The sequence below is a fragment of the Symphalangus syndactylus genome, chromosome 17, assembly GCF_028878055.3.
Source record: "Symphalangus syndactylus isolate Jambi chromosome 17, NHGRI_mSymSyn1-v2.1_pri, whole genome shotgun sequence".
Lineage (NCBI taxonomy): Eukaryota > Metazoa > Chordata > Mammalia > Primates > Hylobatidae > Symphalangus > Symphalangus syndactylus.
In genome coordinates, this window is record NC_072439.2 from 10,185,086 (window position 1) to 10,204,716 (window position 19,631).

Here is a 19,631-nt window from a genome sequence, read left to right on the forward strand (position 1 = left end):
GGCGCAGCTGCAGCGGAGCTGGGGAGGGGGCTTCTCCCACGAGGTGAGCTACGCACTCAGACGTTGACTGAGTTAGGCGGAAGGCCAGGCTGAGCTCGACCCCCAGCACCAAGGCTCAGAGATGAACATGAGAAAAGGGTCTGGGGGCCGGGCGCGGGGCTGGGTCCAGCAGTCCTGGGCAGGTCCATCCCTGCGCATGCTCCGTCAGGCTTCTCTGGTAACCAGGGAGACTGGCTGCTAGGAGACCATGCTAATGAAGGACTCGCTCGCTACCCAAATGGCAAGCAATCCGGCTTCGTGCCAAAAACGGAGCACTTCCGAGGCAGCCATTTTGGAGTCTGGCAAAATTCAGGACTGAGGCCAAAGCCAGGAGAGCCAATCAATATACACAAAGAGGGAGGAGAAGAGAGAGTGCCAATAAGGACACAGGGAAAGTGGTAGCGTGCCCTTGTCATTTCCCCAAGTCTCCCAGCGGGATACCAGTGCTCTCTGCCCTTAATCAAAATGGCCGCCGGGGGGGCTCTAGCGCACAGTGGAACATGGCGGTGCTTCCGGTCCCGCTGCCCTCAGCGAAGATGGCGGCATTGGAGAAGCGGCGGCAAGCGGTACCACCGCCGGCCGGTTTCACGGACAGCGGCCGCCAGTCGGTATCCCGGGCGGCGGGGGCGGCCGAGAGCGAGGAGGACTTTCTGCGGCAGGTCGGCGTGACGGAAATGCTACGCGCGGCCCTGCTGAAGGTGCTGGAGGCGCGGCCCGAGGAGCCGATCGCCTTCCTGGCTCACTACTTCGAGAACATGGGCCTGCGCTCGCCTGTAAACGGCGGCGCCGGGGAGCCTCCTAGCCAGCTCCTGCTGCAGCAGCAGCGCCTGGGCCGCGCGCTGTGGCACCTTCGCCTGGCCCACCACTCCCAGAGGTGCGCAGCGGGCCGGCTTGGGCGGGTGGGGCGGCGACGGACTTCAACTCCCAGCATGCCCCGCGCGGCTCCCTACCCGCAGCGCCGGCGCGGGGGCCCGGGGCTTCCTGGGAGTTGTAGTCTGCGGTGCCTTCTTGGCTGGGATGGACCGGACAAGGTGGGCTGGAGGGTGCGGGCTTGGGTCCGGCGCTGGGCAGCGCGCTGCATGCTGCGCGAGTCCTTCTGGCCGGCTTCGCCTTCTGTGATGCCTTTTTGCAGGTGCTGAGTTTCCCCTTGCAGTTCGTAATTTTCAAAATCATGCAGCCCAGAGAGGACTTGGCCCGAAGTCGCAGAGCTAGTCCCCGAGCCAGGTCCTCCTAGTCGCCTCGTTAGCAGCCTCATGGCATCCCCGTCCATTCGGCCAGAACGTGAATATTTACAGAGAGCAGCGCAGTCACCAGGGCCCCCACCTTAGGGGACAGGCTCCCAGCGGGCAGGTGGGGATTCCTGGAAGAGCCTGGCGATGTGCGGGGCGGGTTGCAGGGAAGAGGCCCAGCAGGTGCAAATTTAGAGTGTGGGACACACGGGAGGCGGGAAAGCCACGGAATTTGGCTGAAGCGTGCGAGGCTGCAGGTGCCTACGCGCGGTGTCCCCTGGCTGGGGCCAGTTCTGAGCCCAGGGAAGGTGGTTGAGGACTATGTGTTGACGTTGGGGATGGATGGGCTGCTGTCTTTTGTGGGGGTGGGGTCCCCAGAAGCGGAGCCTGAGGTAGGCATTGTGTGTGCAGGTGATTTTATAAGGGGTGCGCCCAATAGAACCCAGGAAGGGGGTGAGAAGAGCAGGCAGGGAAGGATGCCAAGCAAAGGTGCCCTTTCAGCCTCATAACCAGGGCATAAGCGCCCACCGTGGCAGCCCTCGCCAGAGTCCCAGAGAAGTTCGGGGGGAGAAGAGAGACGGGGAGTGTCCCCCCCACCACGGTCAGGGTGCACTGGTGTCCAAGATCATACTCAGATAATGGTGGCAGGGTGTTGGGGACCTGGACAAGGAGCAGACTTGCTCCAATGGCCCAGTGGCTCTGAAGGCCCCGCCCGAGGATTTGCTGGAGCCAGATGGGAGGGGAGCGGGCAAGGGCAGCCCCAGAGCGTCAGTGGAGCCGTTTACTGCGATGGAAGGCCCCTGGTTTGAAGAAGCTGCCAGAGCCACTTGCGGATTAAGTTGGAGGCTGGGAGGAGCCTGGAGACAGGAAGGTAGAAAGAAGCGTCTGCAACTGAGACACGGGGCTAGGACAGAAGACTGAACTGGAGGGGTCCTGAAGGCTTCAGGAGAGATGAGAAGAGCTCAGGACTGCACCCTGAGGGCACCTAGCCCAGAGAGCCCACAAGAAAGGGTGAGAAGATGGGACCAGAGGTGAAGGGGGAGCAGGAGGCAGACAGCCTCCCAGGACATCCGGAAGAGAATCTTCCAAGGAGGAAAAGGGGTCAACAGCAGGCCCACCATATATGGTTGTTCAGGTTGAGCACTGCACAAGCCACTCACCCCACAGACACCACAGATGAGGATATTTATATTAATTTCTGAGGGCTGCTGGAACAAATTACCTCCAACTTAGTGGCTTAAAACAACAGAAATTTATTCTCTCACAGTTCTGGAGGGCAGAAGTCTGAAATCGAGGTGTCAGGAGGGCCACACTCCCTCTGGAGGCTCCAGGGAAGGAGGCTTCCTTGCCTCCCCAGCTTCCAGTGGCGGCCAGCAGTCTTTAGCTTGTGGCCACATCGCTGCAGTCTCTGCCTCCGTCCTCATGTGGCCTCCTCTGTGTCTCTGTCCTGTGTTTTCTCATAAGGACACCATTAGGCCCCACCCTACTCCAGGTGACCTCAACCGTCTACATCTGCAAAGCGCTGTCCCAAATAAGCTCTCAGTCTGAGATTCTGGATGGGCATGAGTTTGATGGGCACCAGTCATCCCAGGACAGGAGTGGAGCCATTGGCTAGAAGAGTTCTCATAGCAGGGACTCAGAGCAAGGGTGGTGCTGGTGGCAGATGCATCCTGGCCCTCGGCTCGCCTGGGCTCCCCAGAGACACAGCCAGTGGGGAACGCAGAAGACAGGCGTGCAGACCTGCGTGGCATCTGATTCTGTGCTCACGGAGCCAGGCCTGCTCCCGTCCTCCCAGCGGGCAGCTCCGGCCGCCCCTCCATCCTTGGACCGTCAGGAACCCCAGAGGTCACCTGGCCAGTCAGGAAGAGAAACCCAGAGCTTGGCAGATTTGTCCCCACTCAGTCCAGCGTGTGGACCCCCAAAGGCTGAGGGGCTGACTGGGGCTGCTCCTGAGAGCATCACCGTGGTAGACTGGGGGAGAAGTCACCCCAAATCCTCTCTGCCACCTTCTTTTGAGAAATGGCAAGCTCAAGCCACCAGGGCTGGTGATGGCAGCCACAGTGTCCCCCTCCTGCCACCTTCCTGGTCATCTCCAAGGCACCCTGGAGCACAAACACAGACGTTACATGACTTGCTGAAGGCCACACGGCCACCATGGGCAGAGCTGGGGTCAGAGAGCCCCAGAGTGCAGCCCCGGAGGCCTCCTCAGCCACCACGGTGCTCATCGTAGCAGCAAGGGCTGCACCGCCCCCCGCAGGTCACTGCCAGGAAAACGTGCACGGAAACGAAGCCCCCGCTGATCGGGGCCAGGGTTCCCCCCGACTCGCCCTCTGGGGGCCGTCCTGGGTACTGCAGGGCCCTGAGCAGCGTCCCTGGCCTCCACCCACTCCTTGCCAGGAGCTCCCGAGTCGTGACAACCACAGATGTCCCAGACACCGCCCGGCGTCTGCTGGGGGCAGGAGTGGGAAGCAGAAGTCTAAGGTGCAGAGTGGCTCCTGTGTCTCTTTCTGGAGACGTTCCATAAATAGGATCTTTCCTGTATTAACAAATGCTCAGCCTTACAAACCGCTCTGTGTAGGAGCCGGCACAGACGGAGTCCTGGCTGGGCTCCCGCTTTCCATGGTGCAATCAGGGAAACCAAGGCCCAGAGGCCACCGTCACAGGCAGAGCCGACGTTCCAGCCCCGGCCTCCTCCAAGCCCAGAGCTTGCTGCCTTCCTCTTCCTCCTCCTCCCTCACCCGATGATTCTGCTGGGAGCCGCCCGGGAGCCCAGGAGGGGCGGGTATGCGGCCGCCTTGAAGTCGGCTGTCACCTTCCTGTCTCCTGCCGTCATCATAGCTGTGATCTCACCAGGCTGTAATTACCTCTTTGTGTGTCTTCCTGCCGGTCAAGGCAGCTGCGGCTGAGCTGCAGCCCTAATTACAGCCCGAAATAAGCGCAGGTGGGGCCTCCCACACGTATGCCGGCTGCTGTCCTGAGCACCTGGCTCCAGCCCTGTTCTGCCGTCCTCAAAAGAACCCCCACTCCATAGATGCACAAGGCCAGGCTGGGAGGGGCAGACGAACAGCCGAGGCAGGCCTGGGCCAGGCACAGAGCCCTGCACACCAAGGGGCCACGTGGATGCTTGGGGAGCCGGACCAGGGCTGCCGCCCTGAGAGAGGAGAGAATTTGTGCAGAAGTGGTGGTGGATGGAGCTGGGTAATCCTGGCCCACAGACCTGTCAGTCAGGAGAAGCGTCAAGCACCACAGGAACCAACAACCCCAAACCTCAGTGGCTTCAACACAGCCAAAACTCTTCTCGCTTACTCTGCAGGGGACATCTAGTTGTTTTTTTGTTTGTTTTTTTGTGATAGAGTCTGGTTCTGTCGTCCAGGCTAGAGTGCAGTGGTGTGATCTTGGCTCACTGCAAACTCCGCCTCCCGGGTTCACGCCATTCTCCTATCTCAGCCTCCCGAGTAGCTGGGACTACAGGCACCCACCACCACGCCCGGCTAATTTTTGTATTTTTAGTAGAGACGGGGTTTCACCATGTTGGCCAGGCTCGTCTTGAACTCCTGACCTCAAATGATCCACCCGCCTCGGCCTCCCAAAGTGCTGGGATTACAGGCATGAGCCACTGTGCCTGGCCCAGTTTTCTTTTTGAGCCAGAGTCTTGCTGTCACCGAGCCTGCAGTGCAGTGGCATAATTCCAGCTCACTGCAGCCTCGACCTCCTGGGCTCAAGGGATCCTCCTACCTCTGCCTCCCAGGTACCCGGGGCCACAGACGTATGACACCACAGCTGGATGATTTTTAAATTTTTGTAGAAGACAGGATCTCACTATGTTGCCCAGGCTGGTTTCGAACTCCTGGACTCAAGCAATCCTCCTGCCTCGGCCTCCCAAAGTGCTGGGCTCACAGGCATGAGCCACTGCACCCCGCCCCCCACCAAGGGCTTGTCTGATGTTGACACGCGCCTCCAATCTTGACCACAGAGAAGTGGACTGGGAAGTAGCACGATGGCTCCTAACATTCCCGCTGAAAGTGGGCCACGCCCCCTTGCACGTTTCAGGGGGGCAAAGAAAGGCCCAGAGGCTCACCCTCGGCGGGGTGGAGAAGTGGCGGAGGGATCCGCGGGGCAGCGCTGCCGTCGCCAGCCACCGAGATGCCCCCGCGAGCCTCGGTTCCCGGGGTTCACGGCCTGGTGCCGTCCCTTCCCCCTGCACAGCCGGAACGGGACTGCAGAAGCAGCGGACAGAGTGTGGCCTCCGAGGCGGGTCACGAAGGACATCGTGGTGTCCCCTTCCCTCCTGGATGGGTTGCTGGCTCGGCTGTGCAGCCGCCATGCGGTGGGGTCGCTCGCGCAGCTCCCAGGGAGCACCTGCAGCCGCTGCCAAGAGCCGCGCGGGCTCCCCTGCGGGGGAGTGGGCCGCCTCGCGTCGAGCCCCGGGGGGAGTGTGGCCCCGGCAACCTCATGAGAGACCCCAAGCCAGAGCCTGGCAGCAAAGCCGCCGCCGAGACGCTGTGACAATGGTACATGCTTGTTGGTTTTAGGCCTCTAGGTTTGGGGTGTGATCTGTGAGGCCGCAGCAGCCTACCCGACCTCACAGCAGATGCTGATGAGAGGGGCCTCGGTCCGGCTCCTGCTGGCTCATGCAGAGGGGTCAGCTGGGCTCGGCTCGCGGTCGTGAAGTCAGGCGTGATGGGAGCTCGGGCCGCTGACACTGTGCCTGCCCCCAGTGCTGACACTGCGCCTGCCTCCAGCGCATTTTGGGGATGACCTCATGGATGGTAAAAGCACCCAGCAGATTAGAAGGGCCAACAAATGGGGCCTTTACTACTTGGGAGGGAAAAGGAGCGTACAGCCAGATGGGCCCAGAGTTGAATTGCAGGTCGCTGCCCTCCCGCCTCTGGGCCTGTTTCCTCCTCCATAGCAGAGCTTTGACCCTGAGTTCCCTGAGATGGCACATCCATCCCGAAGCCCTGAAGTGAGCAGCAGCGATGACCAGGGAGGCACGTGTTCACCAAGCACCCACCGTGCACCGGCCCAGCATTACTGAGCACCTACTGCGCACCCGCCCAGCATTTACTGAGCACCTACTGCATACCGGCCCTGCATTACTGAACACCTACTGCACACCAGCCCAGCATTACTGAGTACCTACTGCACACCAGCCCAGCATTACTGAGTACCTACTGCACACCAGCCCAGCATTACTGAGCACCCACTGCACACCAACCCTGCATTTACTGAGCACCCACTGCCTGCTGGCTCAGCACTTCCTTGGCACCTACCACAGGTGGCCCACAGAAAGGTGAAGTCATGTGCCCAGGTCATGCCGGAGAAAAGGCTGCCCTCCTTACCATGAAGCTGAGCTCCCAGAAGGGAAAAGCATAAGCCCTGAGGTTGGCCACTTCCTCCTGGGACCCTTGGCCAGGCCATGGGGCTGCCCTGAGCCTCAGTTTCCCTATATGTCCCAGAGGAAGTAACAGGCCACTAGCATGAGGCCTGGCCGGGAACTGATGGGGGGAGAGGCCCGGGGGTTAAGCAGCCCATCCAGGGTCCTGCAGCGGCCCCACGCTGGCCACGGTGCTCCCTGGCCACTCCCTGGTGCCCTCCACGGGAGCGTGTGTCACACTGCCAGCACACAAGTGGCACGGAGTAACGCCTCAGGCTCCTCACTGGGGCAAGGAATCAAACCCACCCCAGAGCCGGCAGCAGGGCTGACAGCCTTCTTCTGTAAGGGGCCAGATGGTGAACATTTCAGCTTTGCGTGGCAGCCTCCATCCTGACATTCAGCTCTACGGTTCTGGTCTGAAGCTGCCACAGGCCACATGTCAGCAGACTGACATGGTTACGTTCCAATAAAGCTTTATTTGCAAAAGCGGGCAGCGGGTCGGATTTGACCCTCAGGCTGACTGTGGGGCCTTGCCTGTGGGGATTGTGGGGAGAGAAACACCACCACTGGCCCCAAGCAGCAGCTGTCGCCTGTAATCCCAGCAGTTTGGGAGGCTGAGGTAGGAGGATCGCTTGAGCCCAGGAGGTGGAGGCTGCTGTGAGCCCTGATTGTACCACTGCTCTCCAGCCTGCCCAACACACTGAGACCCTATCTCAAAAAAATTTAAAAAAATGAAATGTCAGCTGTGTTAAATATTCAGCACAGGCTGGGCACAGTGGCTCACACCTGTAATCCCAGCACTTTGGGAGGCCAAGGTGGGCGGATCACGAGGTCAAGAGATCCAGACCATCCTGGCCAACACGGTGAAACCCCGTCTCTACTAAAAATACAAAAATTAGCTGGGCGTGGTAACACGTGCCTGTAATCCCAGCTACTCAGGAGGCTGAGGCAGGAGAATCGCTGGAACCCGGGAGGTGGAGGTTGCAGTGAGCTGAGATTGTGCCACTGCACTCCAGCCTGACGACAGAATGAGACTCTGTCTCAAAAAAGACAGAAAGAAAAGAAAAGAAAAAAAGAAATGTCAGTTGTGTTAAATGTTGAGCACAGTATTTGGCCAAGTGTAAACAGGCGCTGCTGCTGCAGGGAGGAAGACCAGAGGGTCCTGGTGTTGTGCAACAAAAACTGGAGAGACCAAAAATGGTTCAGGAGAGTTTATCAAGGTGATCACCGGCTCAGCCGGACACACATCCAGAAAGTCTGAGCTCCAAACAAAGGGCTTTTCCCACTTTCAAACATCGTAAGGTGGGAACCACGTGAGGCGGGAAGCAAGTTACAGAGGCAAGAAGCAAAGGCAGTTAATCAAGCATTACAGCATTTATTTTTGTTTTATTCTTTTTTTTTTTTTTTTGAGACAGAGTCTCACTCTGTCGCCCAGGCTGGAGTGCAGTGGTGCCATCTTGGCTCACTGCAACCTCCACCTCCCAGGTTCAAGCGATTCTCCTGCCTCAGCCTCCCAAATAGCTGGGACTACAGACGCGCACCACCACGCCCGGCTAATTTTTGTATTTTTAGTAGAGACGGGGTTTCACCATGTTGGCCAGGATGGTCTCAATCTCTTGACCTCGTGATCCTCCCACCTTGGCCTCCCAAAGTGCTGGGATTACAGGCGTGAGCCAGCATGCCCGGCCAACATTTCTTACATCTTGAGAAAAACATGTCTTACAACCTAAACTTATCAGTCTTGTGACCCTGCAGCCGTGCTAGGGAGGTAAGCAGGAACTCGCTGGGCCTGTAATAAACTGAGGAATGTGGAGCTGGAGAGTATAGATAAGGTCCACTGACTACAGAGAGAAGACAGGCTGTTAATATTCTCTTTTAACTTGAGTGTAAGGGCGGGGGTCACACTTTGCAGCAACTTTAAGAGGATTTTAAAATTTCTGGCCGGGCGCGGTGGCTCACGCTTGTAATCCCAGCACTTTGGGAGGCCAAGGCGGGCGGATCACGAGGTCAGGAGATCGAGACCACAGTGAAACCCCGTCTCTACTAAAAATACAAAAAATTAGCCGGGCGTGGTGGCAGGCGCCTGTAGTCCCAGCTACTCGGAGAGGCTGAGGCAGGAGAATGGCGTGAACCTGGGAGGCGGAGGTTGCAGTGAGCCGAGATCGCGCCACTGCACTCCAGCCTGGGTGACACAGCGAGACTCCGTCTCAAAAAAAAAAAAAAAAAAAAAAAAAAATTTCTATTACTACTACTATTAGGTTAGGATTGATTTCATTAATTCCTTCTTCACTGGGGCCAGATGCCCCAGACAGACGCCTGTTGGTTGATTCAACAGACATTTACTGAGCACCTACTGTGTGCAGGGCAGTGTTCTAGGCACCAGGGGGCTACAACCAAGATGAACTTCCGGCCCTGGAGGGCACGTGCTCACGCTCTGGTGGGAAACATGAAGCTCACAGGGATGTGGGACAGCGAGTGAGACAGGATGACCACCAGGAAGAAAACAGGAGAAAAGGAGTTAGGGGTCAGGGGAGGCAACGTTTGAGGGGAGACCTGGAGGAGAGCAGGGAGGAGGTGAGGGAGATCTGGGGGAAGGCAGTGTCACTGCCCTTGCAGAGGCCCTGAGGCCCGTCCAGAGTTGGAGCTGGGAGGCCAGGGCTGGATGGGAGCTGCGGGGAGGAGAGGCCTGAGCTGGGTGGAGGCTGGGAGGAGGGAGGCCCCGGCTGGGGGTGCTGGCGGGGAGGAGGCCCAGGCTGGGTAGGGGCTGGGAGGAGGGAGGCTCAGGTTGGGAGGAGGAGGCCCGGGCTGGGAGGGGGCTGGGAGGAGGGAGGCCTGGCTGGGTGGAGGCTGGGAGGAGGGAGGCCTGGCTGGGTGGAGGCTGGGAGGAGGGAGGCCTGGCTGGGTGGAGGCTGGGAGGAGGGAGGCCTGGCTGGGTGGAGGCTGGGAGGAGGGAGGCCTGGCTGGGTGGGGGCTGGGAGGAGGGAGGCCTGGGCTGGGTGGGGGCTGGGAGGAGGGAGGCCTGGGCTGGGGATGCTCGGGGGAGGAGAGGCCCTAGCTGGGAGGAGGGAGGCTGGGGGCTCAAGAGGGGAGCTGCAGGGATAGAGGGTGAGAAGGAGGGGAGGCCGGGGATGGGGGGTAGGGGAAGAGGGGAGGCCGGGGCTGGTTGTGGGGTCGGGGAGGCTAGGGCATAGGCCTGGCGGGGAGGGGAGGCTGGGGCTGGGTGGGCGCGAGCGCTCTGCCGGCCCCCAACGTCCCCGTCTCCGCAGGGCCGCCTTCAACAACAACGTGAGCGTGGCCTACGAGTGCCTGAGCGCCGGCGGGCGCAGGAAGAGGCCGGGACTGGACGGGCGCACCTACAGCGAGCTGCTCAGGCGCATCTGCCGGGACGGCCAAGCCCCCGAGGAGGTGGTGGCGCCGCTGCTGCGCAAGGTGCAGTGCCGTGACCACGAGGCGGTGCCGCTGAGCGTCTTCCGCGCGGGCACGCTCACCTGCTTCGTGCTGCTGGAGTTCGTGGCGCGCGCCGGCGCGCTCTTCCAGCTGCTGGAGGACCCGGCCGCCGCCGTGGCCGACCGCCGCGTGGGCCAGGCCGTGCTGGACACCCTGGAGGGCGCGCTGCAGGCCAGCGACGCCGCCGCGCCCGCGCGCTTCCTGGAGGCCGGCTCGCGCTTGGGGCCCGACAGCCTGGCGCTGGCGCTGGACCGCGCCGTCGGGGGGCGGCGGCCCAGCGCGCCCATGACCCGCGAGGAGTTCCTGGAGAGGGCCGCCGCGCTCTTCATCGCGAAGGTCAAGCCGGTGGGCTGAGCCCCGTGGGCCGCGCGGATCCGGGATCTGCACCGGGGGGTCCCCGCGTGCGGGGCGCGCGGAGCCTTCCCCTCCCCCCGGTGAGGGCCTGCAACGAGGCGCCCAGCCCTGCGGAGGAGGCCAGGGCTCCCAGGAAGCGGCCGCCCCGTCCCCACACAGCGCCGCGGCCGCCCCTCCACCCCCGCGGGAGCCCCTGCCCCACGCTAATAAAATCTGTTGCGAGGCTGACGCTGGTGTGTGTGCGCGCGCCCGCCTCCCAGCCCCGGTGCCCGCAGAAGGCGCTTTTCCCCAGCAGGCCCCGCACGGCCCCGGAACCGCGGCGGCTGGAGGCAGGATTCGAGGCCGGAAACGCCGGGACCCCTGGACCCGGCCTGGTGGGAGCAGCGGAGGGGGAAGCCCCACGGGGCCCTGCGGAGCCTGAGGCCTGAGAGCAGGCGGCTCTTCCGGAACGCAGGGCCGAGGCCTTCCAGCCCCGCCCGGCCCAGGTATCCTCCCTGGGCCTCAGTCTCCCCAGATGTCAAACGAAGAGGCCAGCTGGGCAGATGGCAGTGACATTGGTGAGGCAACAGCCCCAACACTTCCCAGGAACTGAAGTGCCTCAAGTGATTGATTCCCAGGCCCAGGCAGCGGAGGTTACACCCTCAGCAAGGGCTCAGCTGGGATCTGCGCCGGGCCTGCTCCAGAACGCACAGGGCCTCCCACTCGCCACCGGTGGGGAGGGTCGTCCGGTATCCCCCAGTGCCCTCCCGCCACAACAGCCAGAATCACTTCTCAGACTGAGGCCGGGCGCGGTGGCTCACGCCTGTAATCCCAGCACTTTGGAAGGCCGAGGCGGGCGGATCACGAGGTCAGGAGATCGAGACCATCCTGGCTAACACAGTGAAACCCTGTTTCTACTAAAAACACAAAAAAATTAGCCGGGCGCGGTGGCGGGCTCCTGTAGTCCCAGCTATTCGGGAGGCTGAGGCAGGAGAATGGCGTGAACCCGGGAGGCGGAGCTTGCAGTGAGCAGACATCGAACCACTGCACTCCAGCCTGGGCGACAGAGCCAGACTCCATCTCCAAAAAAAAAAAAAAAAAGAATCACTTCTCAGACTGAAAGAGCGAATCCAGCCAGGCGCGGTAGCTCACGCCTGTAACCCCAGCACTTTGGGAGGCTACGGAAGCGGATCACTTGAGGTCAGGAGTTCGAGACCAGCCTGGCCAACATGGTGAAACCCTGTCTCTACTAAAAATAAAACAAAAAAAATAGCTGGCTATGGTGGCGGGCGCCTGTAATCCCAGCTACTCAGGAGGCTGAGGCAGGAGAATAACTTGAACCCAGGAGGCAGAAGTTGCAGTGAGCTAAGATTGAGCCACTGCACTCCAATCTGGGCGACAGAGTGAGACCCTGTCTCAAAAAAAAAAAAAAAAAAAAAAAAGGCCGGGCACAATGGCCCACGCGTGTAATCCCAGCACTTTGGGAGACCGAGGCAGGCGGATAATGAGGTCAGAAGATCGAGACCATGCTGGCTAACATGGTGAAAACCCGTCTCTACTAAAAATACAAAAAATTAGCCGGGCGTGGTGGCGGGCGCCTGTAGTCCCAGCTACTGGGGAGGCTGAGGCAGAAGAATGGGGTGAACCCGGGAGGCGGAGCTTGCAGTGAGCCGAGATCGCGCCACTGCACTCCAGCCTGGGCGACAGAGCGAGACTCCGTCTCAAAAAAATAAAAAAACAAGTGAATCCGGAACCCCAGCTCCAAACAGTTGCTGGCAGGTGACTTCACTCCCTTGGCCTTAGTCTCTCCTGTTAAATGAGAGTCCCGACCGCCTGTTCTGCTGGGGGGGTCCCATTGGAGGTAGGGAACACTCAAGCTGTGTTTCTCCCCTGCTCTCACCACCACGTCACAGTCATCCACACAGAAAAGACTTCTGTGAGCACGTGGGAGCCCACGTGGGGCCTGAGCAGCATTTCCGGTGAGCACGGGCTGGGGGCTGAGCAACAGGACACAAAACACAAGAGAGCCCAGCGCGGTGGCTCATGCCTGTAATCCCAGCACTTGGGGAGGCCGAGGCGGGCGGATCACGACATCAGGAGACCGAGATCATCCTGGCTAAAACGGCGAAACCCCGTCTCTACTAAAAATACAAAAAATTATCCGGGCATGGTGGCGGGCGCCTGTAGTCCCAGCTACTCGGGAGGTTGAGGCAGGAGAATGGCGTGAACCCGGGAGGCGGAGCTTGCAGTGAGCCGAGATTGCGCCACTGCACTCCAGCCTGGGCGACAGAGTGAGACTCCGTCTCAAAAAAAAAATAAATAGGAGAGGCCCCTGTCCTCCCAAAGCCCACAGCCAGGCAGGCTGAGGTAGGCTTAAATCCTGGACACCCAGACAGGGACGCAGGGCACGCAAGCTTCCAGGAGTGACCAATCAGAGGACACCAAAGCTGGTCCCAGGGTGCAGCTCACACTCCGCCCCGGTCCCTTGAGGCCAAGGCCGACGGAAGCCCACCTTCCCTGGCCCACCCAGCTCCCCGGGGCCTCCCCTGATCCCTGACCTTGTGCTGCCCACTGTGCCTGCCCTCAGGTCCCGAGGACTCCCTCTGTCCTGATCCCGGCATGACCCTTGCCAGTGCAGCCGGGAAGCTGACCCGTCCTCCCTGGCCTCACAGCAGCGTAGAACGCGGCAATTCCCTCTGGCAGCAGCCACAGGCTCCTGCCCCACCCCACAGTCCCCCTTGGAAGCCTCCTCTCTCTCCCCAGCTCCACTGGTGGCTCCGTCCAGGGCCTCCCCTCCTCCCAAGAGTCCTCCTCTCCTGGCTCCCTGGAGACATCCCAAACCTGACACATCCAAGACGGAGCTTCTGGCCGGCTCCCTGGACCCTGGGCTCCTCCAGAGTTTCTGGTCTCTGTGGAAGCCTCTCACCCAATCCACTGAGCACTGAGACCACGCCCAGACGCCTTCCCGGGCTCCACAGTGGCCCTCACTGCACCTCATCCTGAGGCACCCTGCCTGACCTCCCTTCACCGCCCCTGGCTCGTCCAGCCAACACCCTCGCCCACCTGGACCCCCAGCCCTTCACCGCCCCTGGCTGGTCCAGCCAACACCCTCGCCCACCTGGACCCCCAGTCCCCACCAGCCCATCAGAGCATTCCCTCCCCCAGCCTCAGCGATGGGTTCAGAGAAACCCAGTTGGCCACTCAGATGCAGCCGGGAGCTGTTTCCAGGAGCACAGTGCTGGCTGGCTGGGTTGGGTGCATGGGCCAGACTCTGCACCCATCACCTCCGCCATGTCTGTGAATAAGGCCGGCACTCAGGACAGCTGAGCGGGAGGCTCTCCGGCATCTTCTCACCTCTGTCCCGCACTCACCACCCTGGGCCTCTAGCCAGTCAGGCTGTCCCCACCTCAGGGCCCCTGGACGTGCTGTTCCCTCTCCCTGCAGCACTGTTCCCGCAGACCTGCCTGCTGCTTCCCCACACCAGCGGGGTCTCTGCTCAAATGTCACCTCCTGGGTCCAAGGTGCCTTCCTACACCATCCCTGTGGCTCTCTAGCCCCTGGCATTCTTTAGAAACTGCTTATTTATGTATTTATATGCTGGTTTGTGGCCTCTCTCCCTGTGAACCCAAGGGCAAGAAGTTTGCTGCTTTTGTTCACTGCTCAATCCCCAGAACCTGGATTTGCACATAGAAGGGAAGGAAGAGAAGGAGAGAGGGAAGGAGGGCAAGGGAAAGGAAGGGGAAGGGAATGGAAGGGGAGGGGAGGAGAGTGGAGGGGAAGGGAGGGGAAGGGAGGGAAGGAGAAGGGGAGGGGAAGGGAGGGGAAGGGGGAAGGGAGGGGAAGGGAGGGAAGGAGAAGGGGAGGGGAAGGGAGGGAAGGAGAAGGGGAGGGGAAGGGAGGGGAAGGGAGGGGAGGAGCATGGAGGGGAAGGGAGGGGGGGAGGGGAGGAGAATGGAGGGGAGGGGAGGGGGAGGGGAAGGGAAGAGCGGGGAGGGGGAGGGGAAGGGAAGAGCGGGGAGGGGAAGGGAAGAGAGAGGGAGGCGAAGGGAGGGAAAGAAGGAAACAATTTTCCCCGAGGAAGAAGCTGGAAGTCATTGAGGTGTGTTAATCCCTGGAAGTCATTGAGGTGTTAATCCCTGTAGCTGCAGTAACAAATTTAGTGACTTAGCACGAACGTATCATCTCACAGCTCTGGAAGGCGGAACTTCTAAAATCAAGGCATGAACAGGGCTGGTCCCTCCTGGGGGCTCAGGGAGAACCTGTTTCCTCCTTTCCCAGAGTCCAGAGGCACCCGCATCCCTCAGCTCCAGGCCCTTCCTCCCCCTTCACCTCCAAGAGCGCAACCTCTTCCAGTCTCTGACTCTCGGCCCCCTCCCCCCACCGCCCTCTTAAAAGGACCGTGTGAGGACATGGGCCCCCGATCACCCCGGATGCTCTGCCATCTTGGGGTTCTTATCACACCTGCAGAGTCCCTTTTGCCACCTGAGGTGGCACAGCCACAGATTCTGGGGATCAGGATGTGGACGTCTTGGGGGCCTTATTCCCTCTTCCACGGTGAGGAACTGGCCTGGAACTGCACAGAGGAAAGCTGACCTGGAAGCCGGTTCTGACGCATCTGGAAGCACGCGGGCCCCACAGCCTTTTGCGTTTTTCCTTTTTTTTTTTTTTTAGTCAGGGTCTCGCTCTGTCGCTCAGGCTGGAGTGCAGTGGTAAAATCACAGCTCACTGCAGCCTCAAACTCCTGGGCTCAGGCGATCCTCCTGCCTCAGCCTCCCAAGTAGCTGGGACCACAGGTGTGTACCATCACACCTGGCTACTTAAGAAACAATTTTTTTTTTTTTTTTTTTTTGTGGAGACGAGGTCCGGCCATGTTGCCCAAGGCCCCACAGCTGCTGTGTCCTGGCTCCGTGTCCCTCTCCTCTGAGGACCATATCCTCCCACACGCACCCCTCTGCCTTCTGAGGTCATGTCTTTCCTCCCTACAGGGCACGAGAGCAGCAAGACGCCATCGTGCAAGAGTCTCGGTGACATCTCGGGCTCCACAGCAAGAGCTTGCACAACTATCTTATCTAACCGACTTTCAGATTAAAAAACTGAAACTCGGGCCGGGTGCAGTGGCTCACGCGTGTCATCCCAGCAGTTTCAGAGGCCGAGGCAGGCGGATCACCTGAGGTCAGGAGTTCGAGACCAGCCTGGCCAACATGGCGAAACCCCGTCACTACTAAAACTACAAAAGTTAGCCAGGTATGGTGGCGCACCTGTAGTCCCAGCTACTCGGTGAGGCTGAGGCAGGAGAATTGCTTGAACCCAGGAGGCAGAGATTGCAGTGAGCCAAGATCGTGCCACTGCACTCCAGCCTGGGCAACAGAGTGAGACTCTGTCTCAAAATAAAATAATAAAATAAAATAAAAACTGAAACTCATAGGCCTGGCGCGGTGGCTCACGTCTGTAATCCCAGCACTTTGGGAGGCCAAGGAGGGTGAATCACTTGAGGTCAGGAGTTCCAGACCAGCCTGGGCAACATGGTGAAACCCCATCTCTACTAAAAATATAAAAATTAGCCGGCATGGTGGCACAAGCCACCTACTTGTGAGGCTGAGGCAGGAGGATCACTTGAACCCGGGAAGCAAAGGATGCAGTGAGCCAAGATGGAGCCACTGCACTCCAGCCCGGGTGACAGAGCAAGACACTATCTCAAAAATAAAATAAATAAATAAAAGTAGGCCGGGCGCGGTGGCTCACGCCTGTAATCCCAGCACTTTGGGAGGCCGAGGCGGGCGGATCACGAGGTCAGGAGATCGGGACCACGGTGAAACCCCGTCTCTACTAAAAATACAAGAAATTAGCCGGGCGTGGTGGCGGGCGCCTGTAGTCCCAGCTACTCGGGAGGCTGAGGCAGGAGAATGGCGTGAACCCGGGAGGTGGGGCTTGTAGTGAGCGGAGATCGCGCCCGTCTCAAAAAAAAATAATAATAATAATAATAAAGTAAAAAAACCTGAGACTGGGTTTAATGTTTGAGGAATATTTCCAAGGTCATGGCAGAAACTAGATTTGAATTTAAGTCTCTTCTGTGCCGTGTGATGGAAAACCTAACTCAAAGTGGCTTAATAGCAGCCATAAAAAATGATGAGTTCATGTCCACTGTAAGGACATGGATTAAGCTGGAAACCATCATTCTCAGTAAACTATCCAAGGACAAAAAACCAAACACCGCATGTTCTCACTCATAGGTGGGAATTGAACAATGAGAACTCATGGTCACAGGAAGGGGAACATCACACTCCGGGGCCTGTTGTGGGGTGGGGGGAAGGGGGAGGGACAACATTAGGAGATACACCTAATGCTAAATGACGAGTTAATGGGTGCAGCAAACCAACATGGCACATGTATACATATGTAACAATCCTGCACATTGTGCACATGTACCCTAAAACTTAAAGTATAATAATAATAAATAAATAAAGTGGCTTAACGAAGAAGGAATTTATTTTTATTTATTTATTTACTTTTGAGACGGAATTTCACTCTTGTTGCCCACGCTGGAGTCCAATGGCACGATCTCGGCTCACCGCCACCTCTGCCTCCCAGGTTCAAGTGATTCTCGGGCCTCACCCTCCCTAGTAGCTGGGATTACAGGCATGTGCCACCACGCCCAGCTAATTTTGTATTTTTAGTAGAGACGGGGTTTCTCCATGTTGGTCAGGCTGGTCTGGAACGCCTGACCTCAGGTGATCCACCCTCCTCGGTCTCCCAAAGTGCTGGGATTACAGGCGTGAGCCACGGCGCCCAGCACGAAGAAGGAATTTAACCTGGTTGTGGTGGTGTGCACGTGTGGTCTCAGCTACCTGGGAGGCTGAGGTGGGAGGACTGTTTGAGCCCAGGAGTTCAAGGCCGGCCTCAGCAACAGGGAGGGAGGGAGGAAAGGAAAATAAACTAAGAAAGGCTGGGCGTGGTGGCTCACGCCTGCAATTCCAGTACTTTAAGAGGCCAAGGCAGGAGGATCACTTGAGGCTGAGAGATCGAGACCAGCCTGGCCAACATGGTAAAACCCCATCTCTACTAAAAATTCAAAAATTAGCTGGGTGTGACAGTGCACGCTTGTGATTCTAGCTACTTCGGAGACTGAGGTGGGAGGATTGCTTAAGCCTGGGAGGCAGAGGTTGCAATGAGCTGAGATTGCACCACTGGACTCCAGCTTGGGTGACACAGAGAGACTCCATCTCAAAACAAACAGAGTAAGAATTTATGGGCTTGCATCATTGGAACATCCAGGGGAGGTCAGGTACCAGCTGGATCCAAGATCACTAATGGGATTATCAACGTTTCCCCTCTCATCAGCCGGTTCAGCTTTCCTATGGTGCCGCCTTTGTTCACAGGCCCCGTGGTGACACCATGACCCGGTAACTCCAGGCCCAGGTCCTTCCAGCTCAGCCACCCCAGCACTGTGATCCCAGAGGAATGTCCCAGGGCTGAATCTCATTGGACGTCAGGAGTCACATGCTTGTTCCTGAACCAATCATTGCAGCCCAGGGTGGGGGCCCTGGGAACTGATGGGATGACCCTTCCCCCGGTGTCCACCGCTCCAGGGTGGTGTGAGCCTGAGCCTCCCTGGGGGTCGGGGCCCTGTGGGACCAGCTGGAGGGGCTTGAAAATCTCCCCCACCCAGGCCGGGCACGGTGGCTCAAGCCTGTAATCCCAACACTTCGGGAGGCCGAGGCGGGCGGATCACGAGGTCAAGAGATCAAGACCATCCTGGCTAACACGGTGAAACCCCGTCTCTACTAAAAATACAAAAAACTAGCTGGGCGTGGTGGCACGCGTCTGTAGTCCCAGCTACTCGGGAGGCTGAGGCAGGAGAATGGCTTGAACCCGGGAGGTGGAGGTTGCAGTGAGCCAAGATCGTGCCATTGCACTCCAGCCTGGGCAACAGAGCGAGACTCCTTCTCAAAAACAAAAAACAAAAACAAAAAAAAAGCGGCAGCCGGGTTCAGTGGCTCGCGCCTGTAATCCCAGCACTTTGGGAGGCTGAGGCGGGTGGATCACCTGAGGCCAGGAATTCGAGGCCAGCCTGACCAACATGGAGAAACCCCATCTCTACCAAAAACACAAAAATTAGCCAGGTGTGGTGGTGTGTGCCTGTAATCCCAGCTAGTCGGGAGGCTGAGGCGGGAGAATCGCTTGAACCTGGGAGGCGGAGGTTGCAGTGAGCCAAGATCGTGCCATTGCACTCCAGCCTGGGCAACAGAGCGAGACTCTTTCTCAAAAAAAAAAAAAAGAAAGAAAACTTCCCTCACCCACACAGTACTTCCTGGGATGTGGGTGTACGGAAGAAGAGAGATTTTGGGAGCCCTCAGAGGAGGACTCGTGATTATTCTAATTAGCATTAATTTACCCATGAGCTGCTGCCTGCCGGTTCCACGATGCCAGCAATATATCCGTGACCTGTGCCACGGGAGAGACTGAGGCTCAGAAAACCCTGGGAACCTTGGTGAAAGGGCCACAGCCAGAGGGCCCCCCTAGTCCCGAGACTCTCCTTTTACTCCAGGTCCCCAGGGTGCCAGGCAGAGGGGCCTGAGGGAGGAGGCCCAGAGGCCCTTACGGGCGAGGACGCCACGGCCTGGGCCTTGGACAGCTCTGGAAATGACCGCTCGGCACAGAGCTCTTTCTTGGATCCCTCCCTGCCTCTCCACTCCTGATGGGTTTCCCTTTCCCCAGACAGGTTTGCCTGCTGGTCCTCTGCTGGGCACCAGACTCATGAGGCCAGGGGCCAGGCGTTGGGGCACCTGCAGGATGGAGTGGCCCTGGTCCCAGACTGTGTTTTTTTTGTTTTTTTTTTTTTGTTTTTGAGACAGAGTCTCTGTCACCCAGGCTGGAGTGCAGTGGCGCGATCTCGACTCACTGCAAGCTCTGCCTCCCGGGTTCACGCCATTCTCCTGCCTCAGCCTCCCGAGTAGCTGGGACTACAGGCACCCGCCACCACGCCCGGCCAATTTTTTGTATTTTTAGTAGAGACGGGGTTTCACCGTGTTAGCCAGAATGGTCTCGGTCTGCTGACCTCGTGATCTGCCCGCCTTGCCCTCGCAAAGTGCTGGGATTACAGGCGTGAGCCACCACGCCCAGCCTGTGTGTTGATGCAGCTGTGTGTACCCAGGGCATAGCAACAATGCCACCGGCACAGGCCGAGGACAGGGCCACCCCAGTCACAG

At 59.0% G+C, this 19,631-nt stretch overlaps 1 protein-coding gene across 1 annotated transcript; it reads left to right on the forward strand.

Annotated features, from left to right (window-relative positions):
- Positions 1-246: 246 nt before the first annotated feature.
- On the forward strand, positions 247-10,674 carry TPGS1 (tubulin polyglutamylase complex subunit 1). Its single transcript, XM_055247799.2, has 2 exons — positions 247-913; positions 9,912-10,674. The coding sequence occupies exons 1-2, from the start codon at positions 540-542 to the stop codon at positions 10,444-10,446; spliced, it is 909 nt and encodes a 302-aa protein (XP_055103774.1). The 5' UTR covers positions 247-539; the 3' UTR covers positions 10,447-10,674.
- The last annotated feature ends 8,957 nt before the right edge of the window (positions 10,675-19,631 follow it).